The sequence below is a fragment of the Athene noctua genome, chromosome 25 (genome assembly GCF_965140245.1).
Source record: "Athene noctua chromosome 25, bAthNoc1.hap1.1, whole genome shotgun sequence".
NCBI lineage: Eukaryota > Metazoa > Chordata > Aves > Strigiformes > Strigidae > Athene > Athene noctua.
The window spans coordinates 3,700,891-3,719,255 of NC_134061.1; the positions used below are offsets into that span (position 1 = coordinate 3,700,891).

The following is an 18,365-nucleotide window of genomic DNA, read 5'->3' on the forward strand; positions in this document are numbered from 1 at the left end:
GAAATGGTGGAAAACAAGCACTAACATTAGTACACAAGGGCCATGCAGGCAGCTTGATTTAAGTAAAATGTGGGTGTATTTTAAAATTAACCAAGTTCTGTTGTCATTGGGTTCCTACTAATGTAATTATTTGGAGTAACTTGTAATTTATGAGTTGCTAGAATGATGAAGTTTGTTTGGGTAACAGTAGTATGAGAGGTTAATACACTTCACCAGTTTTGCAGAGACAAGATAAAGCAATCACCCTCCCTTTCACACAAGATACATGAAGCCTGTTTGAAGTAGTTCCCTGCTCACCCCCAGAGGTACCAGTTTTTAACTGACCACACAGTGAACTGCAGTCAATCTACAAATGTTCCATTTTTATTACAAAGTATGAAAGGCAGAAAATACTGTACCTAATACACAGGAGGCTGAAACTTAGAAAGAAGGTTAAAAAATCTGAATAAAACTACATAGGAAGCAGGAAATAGCATAAAAGGATGCAACATTCCACTTTCAAGCGATTTCAGAAAATTGCCTTAAAATTTACAGAGTTTCAACAATATGGTTCCATGATTCAGGTGTTAAAATCCATTGTAACAAAACCTTTTGTATTTTCTCCATAAAAATAAAGGAATATAGGGACACTGCAGTTATCCATGTCAACAACATATGTCTGTTGAATAGCAGGATACTAGGATTCCTCTAGGACAGTATAGTAGCGAAGTTGCAAATCTCAATACGGAAGGTGGAGAAAAGAAGGACAGAAGTAAAACTACTATTGCTTTAACATATTTTAGTGAGAACAAGAAGTCAGGAATCTCATATGGATGTTTGTACAATCATGCTACAAAGATTACACCTTCAGGAAATTACCACAACGGGACTGTGAATGGGAAGAGCAGAAGGGAAAACACACATAAAAGTAAACATCTACTTGACTATTGGTAACGAAAATGCTTCGGCGCAACAGATTTAAATTACATTTTACACTGCTAGCAACCCAAGTTTAAAAAAAGGTTCCTTTTAAATAGTAGATTTCATAATTCATATTTACCAGGTTGTCAAAAAAAGCAACACATCGCTTCTCAGCTGTACTAGGACTCTTTCATTCACTGGTTCTTGCATTTCTGCCTTTGTTCAGATTCGACAGACCGATCCTCATCTCTAACAGAGGGGGCTTGAGAGTCGCACGTCTTGCAGACAGGAAAGCAAACTCCAAGGGATGAGCTCTGGAACATGGGCTTACAGATACTCATGGACACAGTATTTTTTCAGGAAATAGCTTATTTCTTCATTTTATTAGATTCTCTGAAAAGAAATAAACTTGATGGAAGCCACATATAATTTCTTTAAAAAAATGTTACAATTATGGAAATTCTAGCTTGATACTGAGTGTTGGAGGCTGCACAAAAGGCCACTGAGATATGGCAGACACAGTTACCATCTGAAATCAGGCAGCAGCAAGCCAGTCTCACAAGTGCCTTTGCCTCTGGAGCCTGCCATGAATCACTAGATGAGAGTTCAGTGACTAGTATTTAGTTGCATTTTTAATTACTGTTTTTTAGTGCTGGTGAAAGGTGCTGATCAGAAGTTCTGGAGATCTCTTCCTAAAATTAAAAAAAAGGAAGGGCATGCTAAACTCCTCTCAATATCCTTGAGAACGAGACATTTCTGACTCTTCTCAGGTAAGCAGGGGGAATACAGCTGCATCTCTAAGCAAGCACAAGAAAGTGCTCTTTAAGTGCCACATATAATTAATTCTATGGATTCTCTGCAAAGATCAGGAGAAACGGGAACACAGTTGACAGTACCTTGCCTATTCCAGAATGGACTTTGGACACATCCTTTTGATGTCCACTATACAATAAATACAGGCCTGCCCTGGAATATTGGTCTGACAGTAGAAATCAGGAAATACGTTATCAGGGAGAACTTGCGTTAACTGACAGGATAACACAGCGTGGATGGGAGGTGGTAGGACCATTTTGCTAAGCAGCAGCGGGAAGACTAAAACCTTCAGTACTCTGATGGAACCGTAACTGTGCAATCTATTGAGCCAAGAGCTCACCCTTGCTGCCATTCACCCTTTCCAGTGGGTACTGAAAGAGTCAGTTCCTTACATTAGTGGTGTTTTGACAACTTCAAGAATTTAGGTTGTGTGAATTTACAGACAGCAGCTGCATTTTTCCTCCAACAAAAATAAGTTGGCCAAAGAATCCAGCTACATCTTTACACAACCAACCTGCCACTACTGCCACCGTGTTCGGATGGTAGAAAAGAGGATTCCCAAACACCGTTAAGTTCCTACACAAAGGGACTCTCTGGGTGACAAGCAGCACTACCCTACTTGGGTTGGCCTTGCAAGATTACGTCAGTCTCAGAATACAGAGCTTCAGTTTGACATTAATAGTATTGTCAAGGGCTCATGTTTTTGGTGTTCAGTAGGAACAGATGAAGGTCCACTAGATACTGACAACTACAGCCAGCTTAGGATTTCGGTGACTGCTGTATTTAACATTTTACACAAAAGACAAACAAATGCCTACCATAAAAGGGCTAAGGAAAAGATGACTCTCCTTCCTAATCTTACCAAAAATATACTTGTTAAAGTGCCATCTGCAACAGAACAAAACAGACACACTCAGCTTTCTTCATTTACATTTAAAACAAGCACAAGAGCATCTGTGAATTCCAATATATGAGACTCCTCCCCTCACCTAGTCTCTGGCAGGCAGTGATCTACAGTTGAGACTGATGCAGCTTTCTCATTGCAACACCAGGCAAAAATAGATCTTTTTACTATTATCCAGAACATTCAGGAGAATAATTACAGCTAAGTTTTGAAAGGATCATTAACTTTGACTTATGAGAGGCAATGCCTCCCCCGTTAAGTACATTTCAAGGTTCCATAAGGAACAACCTGTATTATCAGTCTCCTTTCATACCATTCTTTAAAACCACTGTGTTTTCTTTCTAAATAGATTGTCAAAGCACTCAAATCCTTGTCTTTTTAAATTCCCTGCACACAGAAGTACAAGTCCCATAGATGCAACCTACCATAGCCCATTTCATTTAGACAATTAACAGAGTTGGCATACTACACACTAATTCAACATCCAACTTGTTTTCTGCAGGTTTTCACCTCACTAATGAGTTTTACATGATCAAGATCTCCTGGTTGAGAGCCAATATACTCACAACAGGTTGTCCATGTAATAGTAGGAATCTATGGAAAGCTTACTTTAAACGGAACATAACAACTAAATAGCTTAGTATCTTGAATTAATTGACTGGAGAAGTGATATAGAACTACTTGTCAGAAAAAAATATTTGTCCTGGAATCAGTCTTGCCTGTACCAACATGTGATTTTCTGCTTTGCTAACCTCACTGATGCTCACTTTTTCCTTAATGTTACTTTATACTCAAAGGATATGAGGCATTTGAAAACAGTTGCTTTGCATCCTCCGCTTGTGCAGCAAGCACAAAATAATTGAAATCAAATATCAAAGTATTTACTTTTGTAAACTTTGGGAAAAAATAACACTTATGGAGGCTTTACACCCAACATAATTGAATGTTAAGCAGGTGAAACATGATAAACTGTATCTTCTGATTCACAGGCTACAGTGACAAGTCTCAGGGTTTTATTATATCTCGCAAATAAACTCGAACCAGCAAGTAGACAGTTAGCTCCCTGACACTGTGTCAGCAGAGCAGGTGCTGGCAAAAGGGCACCAACGTCTCTCACTTCCCTCCCTACATGGAAGTGCCGTTTGCACTACAGAACATCTCACCCATGAGGATTTTCATGTCTTTTCAGTCATTAACCTTTAAAGTGTCTTCTTTGAAAAGAAGCTATTTTAAGTAGCATTTCCTTGTTCCAAAACAGCCTCTAGTGATTTTAAAATGTAATTTCATATGAAGAATAACAATGGTTTATGCCCAAAGCAATATGCTGTGGATCCAGAAGGTACCCCAACTGGATAAACAAATAGGATATAGGCTTTACTTAGAAACCACTGGGGCCTAGATGATTCCTTCACTTGTCTTTGACGAGTTTGGAATGAGCACCCAATTCCACAAATTAACTTCAAGCAGCTTTACGGATGGAAGAACTGACACTGGATCCTCGTCAGGTTCATATCAGGATTGTTTTCCAACAGTAGCAAAAGCTACCTGGCTATTCAGACTATTAGTCTCTACACAGGCTCTCTTCTCATCATTTTAGTGTAACAGATTATATTCCTCTAGGAATAAACTGCATTTGCCATTTAGTATAGCCTATAGAGTCTTTTAGTGACTTCACTTTCAACTAAACTATGTCTTTTTTAAAGCACAATTCTGCAGTTGCAAAAGATGCATTTTTAAGCTAAGCAATAGATGCATTCGTTTTTTACTCATGCCATCTATACAATAGTGAGACTTTAAAGCATAAAGGGGACTACAGAAAGTATTAATATTACAGGTAGTTCCCTCTTACTAACACAGCATATTATGCCTACTGTTTGTAATTAAACAGTCCATGACAAGCCTGTGTACGTATTTTTATACCGGTATCTAAAGCTGTGAACGCCATTATATGCTTCTGTTAAGAAAATCCTAATTTTCACTTCATTCTGAACCAGTATCTTCCAGTTTTAGATGAAGTGCTATTGGTAAAAAGTGATAACCTAATTGTTTGGCTAACACTGTTCTGACATCTAGATCAAATCTGTCTGTGGAACATGACAGATCTCAGCATGGCTGCTAATAAGAAAAATTGACCTTCAAGTCAAATCAAGCTTTCTGTCAAAAATCCCACAACTGAACACGGAATGTCATTGACAAAACATGAGCTTGAACTGTGTTAGAGTCTCTTGATTCTCTGATATGAAAAGGGATGATGGAATAAAGATGTCCCTAATGAATTCCTATCAAATTCATAAGGCAGTGCTTTTCTGAGCTCCATGTTGAGAAGCAGCCTGTAGAAGAGTATTTCTGCATGTCCAGAATGACAAAACTTCTCAAATTCTGTTCTGCATTTGACAGCATTTTCAGTGTCAGCTTCACTTTTTCACAGCAATCACTTCTCCCAACTTGCCTTTCCTGCATAAACTGACAAGATTCAAGTTTGCCAGTGTCCTACTATTTATAATGCTGCCTTCAGTTGCAGGTGAATACTCATTAGGTGGAAAGACAATTTTGATAGTTTCTGACATTTACATCAACACTCAGCTGGTATACCCTTACAGACCAGCTACGGTTGTCATGTCTTCATTGGGAGAGTACTGTGGAGCATTCATGCGAGCAGCTATGTTATCAACAAAGATTTTTATCTTGCCTAATCCACTCAGCTTTGAGTGAAAAGTATTACTGCAGAGCAATCCACTATTCAAAACAGAAACAGAAGCCCTTGGGCACATCCCTAAAAGATACGAGGACAACAAGCGCCAAACCTTAGCCTCTATGGCATGGCTTCTGTCCTTTTAAACCCATCGTTGTGCATTACATCAGGGAATCATTTCTTTCAGAGAAACAGTTTTCATTTGGACAGCGGACCAGCTTTTTCAACTCATCTCGCTCATTCAACAAGACCTGACAGCACAAAGCAAATACACTTTGGAAAAAAGATTGCTTTGCACTCCTTTCAAGAACTCCCAGGAACACTGGCCAAATACAAAAAAGCTCCAAGGTGCTGGCTAACCACAAAATCTTGCTCATATTATTTGCCAGTCAAGCAAGCTACAAAGTGTGAAACCATTTTATTTTGGTTTAGATACTAAGTCTTCCGAGGGGAAATCATTTGACTGGAAGCATCAATCCCAAGTCCATTACAAATCACATTTTTTCAGGAGTCATTTACCTCCTGGGAGCTTTAGTCATGCACATATCTTCTTTCTGAAACCTATTACCATTCTGTTAGCTAACACAACTGCAGGATTCACATGAATTCAGTTATAATTTAAAAATAAGGCCTACCATAGTAACAACTGCCTCTAGCATCAGAAAAGTGTAAGGAAATTGTGCAACAAGTACTTGTACTTCACAGCACCAGAGAATTCTGCCCAGGTAACCAGGTATAGAGAGCCAAGGCAACAGTTAATTCTGGCAGGCCTTTACTGTCAGGGAGCCTGCAGTGTTACTGTGATTTGTGTCAATGAATAGATCCTGCTTTGGGCATATGGAAGTGGATCACATATCAAAAGTAAGAATTAGGGAAAAAACCTTACTCAATAGAAAGTTAGCCCAATATATAAAAAACATACAAATGTTTAAACAGTTTAGAGGCAGCAACAACAGGAATGATAAAGATTCCTGCCAAGGTGGCTGTTAACATCAATGTCTTTTTCCCCACCTTGTTTTGCACCTGCATTTATTAAACTAGTTGATGTGCTGCCTCAGCTGGCTGACAAACACATGGACATATGCAGCAACTTAAAAGCCTGCAAGCTTATTAATACAGTCAACAAACAAATATACAGAACTTTAACTGAGGAAAAAAAAAAAAGAAAACCAGAACCCAGAAGGTCCAAGAGGCTCAGCACGTCTCTGCATTTTAGAGTCTTGGAGAGACAGGAGACACCTGCCATTGATTCTTGTAACAGTTTCTTGTAACAGTAGATGCAAAGCAACAAAAGATACTGGCCACTTGACTCGTGTTGTTCTTACTTTAGAGGGGAGGGGAAATTATACAGCCCTGCCTCAACGTGGCATGAAGCAGTAATGTTACACTCTCAAAATCTCCAGGCAGTTGTTGTAGCAGATAGCTATCCAGTCTGGCTGAGTTGATGCCCACTGTACATTGTTGATTTCTCCCTCCGCTGTATAGGCCAAGATAGGGTCCTCAATGGCACGAGGCATTTGCTGGATATCCCAGATGAGAGCCTGATGGTCATCCGCTGCAAATGGAAGAGAGAATCAGGAATAGAATCAAAGTATAACGAGATCTCCATATGTGATACTGAAGGTGTACAGTTCAAGAAACTATATAGGATATGGCTGTTGCAGTCCCAATCGGTATTCAAGTCAGAGATAATACAACTATGCTCCAAAAGAGTAAGCTTGGCTCATTATACATTATCCAGACCAGAGCTGAAGAACAAATGATCAGTGGAACTCACATCAGTTGAAGACATTTAAGAACTAGATTGCAAAAAAATAAGGAGCGTTAAAATAATATAGTTTAACTTAAAGCAGATGCATGGTTTGGGCACTGGGCTCACTCCTTGCACAGTCAGCTCCAGTAGGTGCCAATTCCATAAAATTTTAGGTAAGTCATTAATAAAGGGCTTCCAACTGCAGGTATTCTTTAGGAAAAGGTAGGCAGAGAACTGCATAAACTTTTGGAGAGAGCAAATTTTGCAAACGCAGTGCAAGACTCTCAGAGATTCACCAGGGCAGCTGGATAGGGATGGATCACACTTACCTGCTGTACAAATGTGGCATGAAGAATGAGGTGCCCAAGCAATTCCATTTACACACGCTCTGTGGTTGTTTAACCTGGCAACAGGGGTGCAGGGAACTCTGACATCTAGAATTACAACCTTTAGAAACAAAAAACTAAATTGATAATTTGTTTCTTCAGAGAAGCAAGTATTTTGAGCCAAGGCTATAAATACAGCCCTTTCCTAAAGGATGTGCTTGGCAAGCAAAAACTGTTCTTAAAGAATAGCTTCTAGCTGGTTAACATGTCTCGAAAGGAGTCAGACCTCACAGGGAGGGCTTGTGAGTTATGCAACAAGGGCAAACAAATTATGCTTCCCTGAAGTGGCACAAGTGACAAACTAAGATACAGCACCTTGTGCGCTGAACTGAGAAAGAACAAGGTGACTGAAACACTTGAGATTAAGATTTTATGTGAAAACTATTTCCCAGCAGGTTCACAGACCCCTCTTAAAAAACAGCTGAAATATATACGAGCCACAGAGATCTTCAAGAAGCAACTATGGCATTGTAAACTTGAATTCCTGCTGAAGTTAGTGCACTAAGAATTGGTCCTTAATTATACTCCAGTTCAGGTACTGACACTGACCCCTTAAAGAACTCACTACTAATTACTTCCAAACCACCTTCCAAAAAAAATCCCAACCACTAGCACCTACAGAAGATGAGCTGCCACCTTACCTCCATGCCATCCATGGCCATTGTAGCCAGATAGTTGGGATCCTGCTTATTCCAGCAGAGACGCAGCAATGGATGGTGCTGTGGGTCTTCATAAATTATGGTGCTGTGTTCCAGATGACGGAGATCGAACATCCTCACCGAGCCATCTGCACCAACTGAAGCGAACATATCTCTCCCACCACCTGCACGGCTAAACGCTATGTCATACACCTGCTCAGTGACACGACAGAGAAAAACACAACCTTAGTTTTAGTGAGCACACTGCCTCCTGATTCACAGTAAAATGGATTTTACGTATGGGTAGCGGATCTAGTTACGACAGTCTGTCAAATACTTGATGTTCCTAGCAAGTTTTTAGTTATTATACTTGCCAAAAGGAGGGGGAAAAAAAAAAAAAGCTTAAAATGGTTGTCATTATAGGACCATTCACTGAATCAGAACATATCAGTTTCCCACACTCAGATTTTTTTATATTAATTACTGAAAAATAATACTATGTTAAATAAAAGAATCTTGCAAGTTATTTATTGCCTTTGATATGCAGTTGCTTTCAATTCCAGTTTGATGTTTTATCTCATTGTTCTAAAACATTCTGGAGCATAATCTAGTAAAACAAGCATATTCTCAAATCCAGATTCTATGATGAGTAAACAAGGGTAGTCTGAATAGCCAGTAGTATAGTCTAAATTAGTTTGGTACTCAAAACTGTGTCTTAGATAAGTTGTCTTTTTGGATCATTAGGTTTTTCAAGAAAAAGGGAGGAAAATCAGGAAAGTTCTGTTCCTTTTCTACAGCTTAAAAAATCTGCAATGTAAACAATCAAAAAAAAATCCATCACCTCTTTGTCATGTGCAATAAGCTGGGTCTTCACATGGCCAGAGACCAGATTTACTCTTCCCAGAACCTGTCCTGTCTCCAGACCCCAAATAGTGCAGGTTGTGTCAATACTAGAGGTACCTGAAACAAAAATACTTCTGTTGGAAAAAATCAATATTCTCATAAATTATTTAATCACTTACTGGATTCATGTAATATCCCCCCACATCTACAGATCAAAATAGCCTCAAGAACAGCACACAATTAAAATCGAGAATGTCAGACAGACAACAATCTACCATGCATTTAAATGACCCAAACCTTTTAGCTGCAGGAATAGTCTTCCACACAGGAATAAAGTATAAACAGCTCATGTCTACTTCAATGTATTCAGAAGCCTGATGCAACTCTGAGATGAACTTTCCCATTCTGTAAGTCTCACTTCCACGTCAAAACCAAAATTCAGTCAGAGTGTTGCAATAGTATATTATTATTAATTGATTGTTTCTGTGGACTGCAGGTGGGGCTAGCAGTAAAGCTCTTAAGAGATGAGATGCAACACACAAAAAATAAATCATGTAGTAAATAATTACTAAGACATATTATCACTAATAATCTCTGGGCAAATCCCCCGGAATATAAGTGGCTCTACTCTTCTGGGAAACAAACCTCTGCTGCATCAGTCATCTTGGATTCACAATTTGTCCCACTATAGGGGGTATATTCAGGCTATAATCAAACCTGAAGAATTCAGCCCCCTCCTCCAACCAAATTAAGGGCTCCTGACTCTACTCCTGCTGCTGAAATGGCTTCACAAAGACAAAGCGTGGTACATAGTTTTCTACCCACTCCAGAACACAGTAAAATAAGTCACAGGAGTTCACAGACGTTATTACTTAGCATTACAACAACTCACCAGCCCTGAAGACTAAGACTCCCTATCTGCAAATAAGGAATATCCCTAATCCAACTTAAGTGACCCATCTTGTACCAGACAAGGCACCTTTCAGTGAAAAAATGTCTCTATGAGCTGCTATTTTGTTTTTTCTTTTTTTTTTTTATTTATTTTTAAAGCTAAGACAATGGCAGTTTCTATGATGTAGAAGTATGTCCACTGGTTAGTTATCAGATTAACCAGTGGACATGCAATGACACAGCAGTCAGTCACAACCAGACTTCACCAGACTGAATTCAAAAGTGTCTTTTCTATGCTGAAAATGCAGCATTTCATGAGTCTCACCTAGAAGGTAAGGATCCACTTCATTCCAGTCAAATGATGTTAGTGGAGCACAGAAATCAGAGTTCTTGTTATTGTTCAGCAAACACTCCAGCCGGGTCTCTGTTTCACCCACCTTTAGAAAAAGTGAAACATCTGACTTAAATAGCAACTTCACATGAGTTGTTCCACTTGCACTTCCAAAACATAAGGTGTTAATCCTGTGTTTCTTTCCTCTCAGCTTTACATTCTAAAGCTCTGGAAAACACAATCACCATCTCTATCTTCAGTAAGGCAATTAAAACAGCAACTACCGTGATAATTCTGATTCTCCTATAGTCATCATATTTAGTCACATTATTGCAGTTAAGAAAACAAATTACCAAGTGCTCCGACTTGATTTTATGTCTTAACCTCCAGACTGTAGCAAGGGTAAGAGACCCCGAAAGGAAAATAACTCACTTCAAAAAAAAAAAAAAATCTGGTCTAAAGTGAAAAAATGAGATTATTATATGTAACACAATTAATATCACGGTTCATCTTTTTTTATGGAGGATTTACTCACTCTCCACACTCGCAGATAGTCACCGCTGGTTGCCAACAGGTCTGGATATACCCCCTTGGTGTCTGGGATCCACATCAGCTTTGTGGTAGGGTAGGGGTGATCAAAGGTGTTCCTGCAAATGAATTCTGAGCTCTCTTCATCCAAACCAACAAGCTGCACCTGTAAGAAGCCGTATTTAAAAGAAAGCATTTTTATCAAAATATTCATTTATAAATAAAGCATTAAGACTAAGTGTATTTCAGAAGGACATCTTCTGTAACCTCAAGGACAATATAAAAGGACCATCATGTCAGTGGAATGAGAAATTGTTAAAGCTTTGCTTACATGCCCCAGCTAGGAAGCAAAGTGAAGTATACATAATCACCACAGTGCTTTCCTTTGAAGAGATGATCTCAAATGAATTGAAATCCAATCCTAAAGGATTAAAGACCACCCTTCTCTCTTCCACATTGAAGAGTCTAGTTTAAATCACAGACTTAAACTGCACAAACGTTATTCCAACGCCTCTTTTAACTGAACTGATGCTGACAATGTCGTCTTCAGAGAGCAGGACAAGCTGTAGTTTGCATGACAACCACTCACAATTAAAGCCCCTATCATGGAATTCTTGGCCATAACCCTGCAGATTGTGACAGATCACGTTAGCTAGCTATCAAGCTGTTTTTAGCATCGCATTACCTAAAGCATTCTGTCACAACTGCACAAAATTAAGATACAGATTAATCACATCACAGAGTCAGAAAGTAAAACAGAATTCAAACTTAAAGAATTGGGAAGCTAAAATATTTACATAATTATTCAGATGTTTTGTGGGAAAAAAAAAACCAAGAAAGGTCTGCTGGAAGATTCTAGGTAACTGAATTCCAAATTAGGTTTTTTGCAGAATAATGTGACAGGGGGAAGGGCTAACTTGCTGAGTTGTGAGAGTGATGCAAGACAGAGCAAACAAGAAACTATCTCCACATAGCTTGGTCATGACAACACCTGAAGTAATGCTTGAAGTTCCAGACATTATGTTATTAGAAAAATATTGACATGTTAGAAAGTGTTCTGAGAACAATGTGGTGCTGGGAAGATGTGTTTAACCTAGCAGTGACTACGAGACCTAAACAGGATGAAAAGCCCCACTGTGTTAAATACTGTCCAAACACAAACATCATGGGGACAACTCACTACAATTAATTTATAAGCTGCTCACAGTTGGAACTTCCTAGTACTTTCCACACAGCAGCTTCCTCCTGGAAAGAGTGACTTAATGGACTTTTTCTAAGATGTTTATCTGGAAAAATCCTAAATATTCTGGGATGAGAAATTTGATTAATAAACTAAACATTTAATCTACATCAGAAATTATTTTCCACATAACAGAAAAATCAATAAATGCTTCAGTGGATCTTAAGCTATAACATTAACAGTTATGTTCCTGTCCAGAGATGCTCTTAAATGCAAACCTCACCCCGTGTCACAATAAGAAGATCCATCGTTTTCACCCCATAACAAACCCCAAAAGATATCCAAGTATGCTTCTAAAAAACTGTGTATTTGTCTGCCTTGCACTCTTTATTACAGCTACTCCTTATTATACTTTACACTCCAGTATGAATCAGTCAAGAGTCTCCCAGTCTTCTGAAGTGAGTGACAAATAGCTTTCTAACTCCTTTAGGGATCAGAAATACTAAGCGGATTTTACAAAGGAAGCAAATTGTCCTTGGTGATAGAAAATCTTTTGGCAAGGTCAGGATCAGAAGACAAATGACCTCTAATCATTTCTTCTCCTTTGCTTATGCTGTTTTCAGCTCCACACAAGTGTATTAAGTCTACACAAAGCAATCAACATACTCATAACCAGAAGTAAATCTCAAACAGCACAAGATGCACTTCCATTGGTGTGAATTCATATATTCCTGTACCGCATATTCACATTTAACCCCTCCTCGGATCTGAACAAAAAGTAATGACTGCATAGCTACCCAGCATCTTTATGATCTTTGACATTTTTAGGTGCAGGCCAGGTTAGAAAACAAAAATTGCATGAGTAACACTAGAGCTCCTGGTAACTGCTGAAGATCAGGTGCCTGACACTGATTGTCAGTCGGGGCAGCAGCCTGTGATAACTCTGAGCAGGAGGCACTGGTCTGCCCAGAGACAGAAGCAGAGGCAGAAAATACTGCTTGAGAAGCTCTATTCTTTCCTAGCTCAGCACATTCAAAGGTATGACTCTCCTCTTTGGACTTGACCACATACAGTGATTACAGAACACCTCTATTCTTCTTTCTCCTCATATTCAGCCTGCACAAGAGGATGAATAGATTTATTGTCAGGATGCTGATTATATTATATTAGAGCCCTGTCTCTCCCTCCTGCAACTGAGGCAAGATTTGTGGCTGCCAGCTACTACACAAAGGAGTGCCTGAAGCTTAGCCCAGGTAAGACTGAGGTGGTGCTAACAGTGGAGTAACTGTCAGTCTGAATACAAAGCAAACCATTCTGCATCTACCTGGAACTCATTACAGTGCAAAAACAAGGACTAGTGTGTTTAATCTCCATTAGTTTTGCAATTATGCTCTGACAGTAGCTAGGAATGCTAAATATTTTTCCAATACATCAAGACAGGCTAAAATTGGATGTGGATTTTCCTACCATAATCCAAGCCTTTATCAATTTAAGGTTTAACTGCAACAGTGCATCTAAGTAAAGAATGGCCTTTACTCAGCACTCCTTAACTTCTAAAAAAATTACATCTCTCCAACATAATCCAAAAGAAGCAGACACAAAATTAAACAATGCAGAATTTGGTAACAGTTTACTACTTGTTTGAGGAACAGCAAAGTAAGTCCACAGTACTTTTTAAAAAAAACTATATTCCTTTAATCTAAATTAGTAATTACTGAGAATAACATTTCACAATTATTTTAGGGTCATGTACAATCAGAAAGATTTCATTGCACCAATTAATCTTCAACATGCAATAATTTTTCTTTGTAACTCTAAACCTTGCAGAAAAAAAATGACCCTCTGGTAAAACAAGTGCCCTGCCACTCTCTGATTTGAGGCACTGTTCAGGAGGAGGTGGTGATCCCATAAGCATATGGTCACATCTTGTCAGTCTGCTCCAGAGATGGGACTGAGCAGTACACAGCACCACCCTCAACTGTTTGCTAATCCAGGCTCGAGTTTTGTCTTGCAGATAGATACCAAAATCAGCCTTTCCTGAGGTTTTCTACAGACTGTTCCTAATCCACGAAGCCATAGTCAGAAGCCTGCAGAACAGCATTAACTGTGAGATTTATGAACACCACCGTTCCCTCCCATTACACCAGTGATCCATGCGATGTTATAAAGGCTGACAGCAGTTTCCTATTCCAAGAAGTTGAGGAAATGCTACCCCACATCATTTTAGTTCTTCCAAATGGAGCAAGTAATCTCTCTTCTTGTACCAGTGATTTGGTCAGCAAAGGTGTACACGCTGAAAGAAAACTCCTTTGGGGTTTGAACAGTTCTTGGCAACCAGCTTCCTGGTATGCTACGCAGCCTGTTAGTGTGGGGTTGACAGAGGTTAGAAGAGTCTGGGAACTGGGGACAGCAGTAAATTAGGATTTGGCAGCCAATAGCTTTGAGTTCCCCATGAAACAAAGGTGTAAACAGCCATTTTATATCTGTAACCCATAAGTACTTCAAGCTCTCCTAATTACTACGGAAACAGAAGATCATAGAGACAAATGAGACAAGAATCTCTCCTCTTTCTTTCACTGAAATTCCCTTACAGGGAGCACTTCTGCTGCAACAAACATTTGGTGCATTAAGTCTTTTTAAAAGCCCCTTTTTAAAAGAAACCCTAAAGCAGAACAGTAATAAGGAAAAGGTATATTCACCTATTTGGTTAGATTTTAAGCAAGCTAGAATTGCTATTCCAGACTTTTTTTAAAAAGTGTATTAAGGATAAGGAAGAAAGTCAGTTATTTGGAACAAGTCATTGCAACATCAGGAACAGAAATGTTGTCTGGAGCTTGTCAGAAACCTCTAAAAATTGAGTGCAAAGAGAAAGCTGAAATGAAAATGAATTTTCATTATCCTTTTAATTAGTGCCAACTGTACCTATAAGTATATTTTGATGTCAGAAGCTGTATAAAGCACCTCAACTGTGAAGGGCAAATTAGCAGGAGGACAAAGCTTTTACAAGTGCCCTGTAAAAATCTTGAATTTCTGCTTAGCCCAGAAGTCAGGCTATAAAACCAACTGCTCCAGACCCTTTGCAGCACAACGTTATGGACTACTTAAACAAGGTAACTTCTGTTCTTTCCATTTGTTCCTTTAGTTACACCACTTACACGGACAGAAGCTGGAGCTGAAAGAGTTCACAACCAGTGTGCACCTAGCACACTGTATCTGTCCAATAGTTCCCAGTGTGGAGCACAAAGCTATTCCCTGAATGTTTCAGTATCTTCTAAAAGATTGAGCAAAGCTGTGAGAGCCACAGTAAGACACCACAAAGACTTTGCAGATAAACACCACTCCAAGCTTGTTCTGGTCACCAAAGTAAAGGGGACAACATCAGTACTCTAAGCAACACTTGCAATAACCCGACTCTCTTAACTATCTTCCTACAGTAGAAGGTTGTACTGAAAGCATTACAAAAACATCAAACAAGAAAACCACAACAGCCCCCTCTCCCTGTTCTTTGAAGCACCAGGGACACAGCAAAAACTTGTAAAGTGAAGGTTATGTTTTATTGTGCATTTATTGTACAAGTTTAATTTTCAATCATACATCATCTTTACTTCTATAGCAGCAGCATCCAGACTGGCATCTCATTCTCACACAATTAGTTTCCAGCTCTTTACACCACACAGATCTCATAGCATGTACTGCTTACAGTGACTGAAGTCAACAGAAAAGTTATTCCTGAAGCTCAGAGGTCAAGAGAAGGCCTGGGGAATATTTACAGAGAGCAGTAATTTACATAGTCCTACACAATTTCTGTCTGCAACAACTGTGAGCATAACGGGTAGAAAAAGAGAGGGGTGGACTCAACTACTTCACACTTGAAGCCTGAACTGAAAAGCAGACCCGATCACACTGTAATTGAAAGCAACCCCAGAGAACGATCCAAACTTGGGAGGTAAACGCAACATAAATGTATACCCCCTATGAACCAATTCTACTGCCTTTAAGCAAAAAAAACTATTTTCAAGCTTGTTATTTTAGCTTCTCAGAGTACAGACTACAAAAACATTTTCAAGTTGGTCTTTAAACAAATTAAAAGTTTTCAAGCTCAGGGACCTGCCTTTCCCCAGCAGTACTCCCAGAGCCACAGCAGTGCTCACCAGCATAAGGAGACAGCTCACACAGAGCCAACTCATACTGGCTGAACTACAAAGTGCTCAGCAGAACTATCATGTCTAGAACTGATGCAAGTGCAGTAATTTAACCACTGTAGGAGATGTCAGCCCTGCTCTACCGTCACTCCCGCTCATTACAGCCTTGCACAAAACCCAATCCCCAACACCAAACTTTCTAACATTATTTTTCACAACCTCCATTAAACAGCTTGACAAAGTTAAGAAGTACACATGCTTTAAACACACAAAGTTGTATTCGCAAAACTTTTTGTTTCACACAGATTTCAGGATGCTCTACAGCTATGTCCATTTCCTCATCTCTCTTTAATTTACATGAATTCATCACACCAATCCAGCACATTAAAGTCTATTCAGAAATGACTGCACAAGAGGTGAACGTGTAGTCCCTATTACCAATGTAAGGGTCTCTGTTAACATCTGGCAGTGAAAACACTCAAGATATAATCTCATGCCTCATTACACCTTTGTTCTCAGAGAAAAGTAAAGGGACTAAGGAATCAGTGAAAGCAGTTTATATACTTAAGAAAAAAGTTATCACACCGAAGTCCTCCACAGCAAGAAAGTATGAGAACGGCACATTTCCAACACAGTCTCAGACACACTGTAGATGCACATTTTGCCTGGCCATAAACTTATATACTTTTCATACTGAAAAAAAAGCCAGGTATGCTCAAGCTAGGGGACCTTCTTGGCTGAGGAGCAGCCAGCAGCACCCATGGCCCTCCCCACCCCCAGTCCCTCAGTCTCCCAACAGCTGAGGACTCGCGGGAAGGAAACCAGCCTGAATCTAGGCCAGCACCCTGCACTTCAGGGGAATATCTGAAGGCTCTACACAGCTCCCAGCGCCGAGGGCAAGGCGGGCAGACTCCTTCCAGCCACACCACCTGCGGGGGCTGGGACTGGGGAGCCGCTTGAACCACTGGGATGAAGAGGGGCGGCCCTCTCCTCCCCCTCACTCTGCCTCAACCCCGCCGCCCGATGCCGGTAGAGCCGGCCCCGGCCGCCGCTCCCCACCTTGTTGTTATACTCCTCCACGAAGCTTCCCAGCGCCAGACGGAACCGCTTGTCCGGCCGGACGCTCCAGTTCATGGCGTACACGGTCCAGGGCGCCTCATATTTGTAGATCTCCTTCCGCTTCCCGTGCAGCGACATGGCTCGGCCGAGGGGGCCCCAGGCAGCGGCGGGGCTGAGGGGGGCAGCGGGCTTGGCCGAGGGGGAACCGGGGGCTGGGCTCGGAGGGGAGCGATGGGCCCGACTGAAGGGAGCGGGATGGCGAAGCGGGCCGGGGGAGAGAAGGAGCGCGGCCGGCCGGGGCGCAGCGAGGCCGGACGGGTGGCGGGGAGCGGGGGAGGCCGCAGCACGGCGCCGAACCCCCAGGCCCGGCTCCAGAGCCCGGCGGCAGCAGGAGCAGCGCAGAGGCCGTTTGGGATTCGGCCCCTCACACAACGGGAACGGAAGCCACACGGGGAGGCCCGCCCTCTGAGTGTGGGTTGGCTGTAGTGCCTGTCACTTAGACTCGCGGGCATTTATTGGGTGGTTCGCCCGTCCGTTTGGCATTATTCGATCTTCTATTGGTCTTTTTGCCCTTCATTCCAAACGGACGCTCACCCTCTGGCTGGGATAACCTACCGTTGCGTTTGACCCCGCCCCGGAGGGAGGCCACGCTAGTTCTCGAAATCTTACTGGCTACCAGGGGTCGCAGTGGCCTGAGGCGGGACCTTGAGCTTGTATTGATAACTGATTGGCTGGAGGCGATGTCAGTCACGCCGGCCATGGGCGGGTGGCGGGGGGCACTTCAGGAGAACGGTGGTACCGCGTGTTCGAGTCCCGCTTCTGCCGAGTGGCTGACGGGGACGGGTTTGACTCTAATTAACTGAAGCTTAATTATGGGATTTTATTTTTAGTAGCATGCAGCAGCATTGGCGTGTGCCTGTCGCCTTATTGTACGAAGGGGCACGGGTGGGCATCGTCTTCCTAGGGAGCTCCTGCCTGGAGCTGGGCTGGCTGAGGCCCAGCGTCTGGCTTGAGCCCCCGCGGGCCCCTCAGCTCCCTCAGGGCAGGGCCGGGTGGGTGTCCCAGGCCCTGGCACGGGGTGCAGAGGCCTCCTGGCTCTCTAAACCGAGGCACGGGATGGGGAGGAGGTGTCCCGGCCCCTACCAGCTGAAATCTGGGCTGGCTTGGGTTATAAATAGCCCCTTTGTGGGACTGTGCCTGCCTGGGGCCTGGGCAGGGGCTGGCGGCTGGTTTTAGCCCCCGTGCTGCCCCATGGGGTAAGATCAGCTGGCGAGCGGCAGGTTTAACCTGCTGAGGGCAAAGGGT

The 18,365-nt window shown here is 41.5% G+C and overlaps 1 protein-coding gene across 1 annotated transcript; it reads right to left on the reverse strand.

Annotated features, from left to right (window-relative positions):
• Positions 1–341: 341 nt before the first annotated feature.
• DCAF7 (DDB1 and CUL4 associated factor 7) lies at positions 342–17,482 on the reverse strand. The gene is made up of 7 exons (XM_074926644.1): positions 17,061–17,482; positions 10,687–10,845; positions 10,146–10,257; positions 8,928–9,046; positions 8,090–8,299; positions 7,392–7,509; positions 342–6,864 (listed from the first exon to the last, which is right to left on the reverse strand). The coding sequence occupies exons 1-7, from the start codon at positions 17,196–17,198 to the stop codon at positions 6,692–6,694; spliced, it is 1,029 nt and encodes a 342-aa protein (XP_074782745.1). The 5' UTR covers positions 17,199–17,482; the 3' UTR covers positions 342–6,691.
• Positions 17,483–18,365: the final 883 nt, after the last annotated feature.

What these genes read in the sequence shown, in the direction of transcription:
- DCAF7 (XM_074926644.1), bottom strand. Translation starts at nt 17,198, where the DNA reads ATGTCGCTGCACGGGAAGCGGAAGGAGATCTACAAATATGAGGCGCCC. An exon ending in ACTATCTGCGAGTGTGGAGA is followed by an intron (nt 10,258 to 10,686) that starts GTGAGTAAATCC and finishes CTTTTTCTAAAG; the next exon opens with GTGGGTGAAACAGAGACCCG. An exon ending in TGGCCATGGATGGCATGGAG is followed by an intron (nt 7,510 to 8,089) that starts GTAAGGTGGCAG and finishes TTGTTTCTAAAG; the next exon opens with GTTGTAATTCTAGATGTCAG.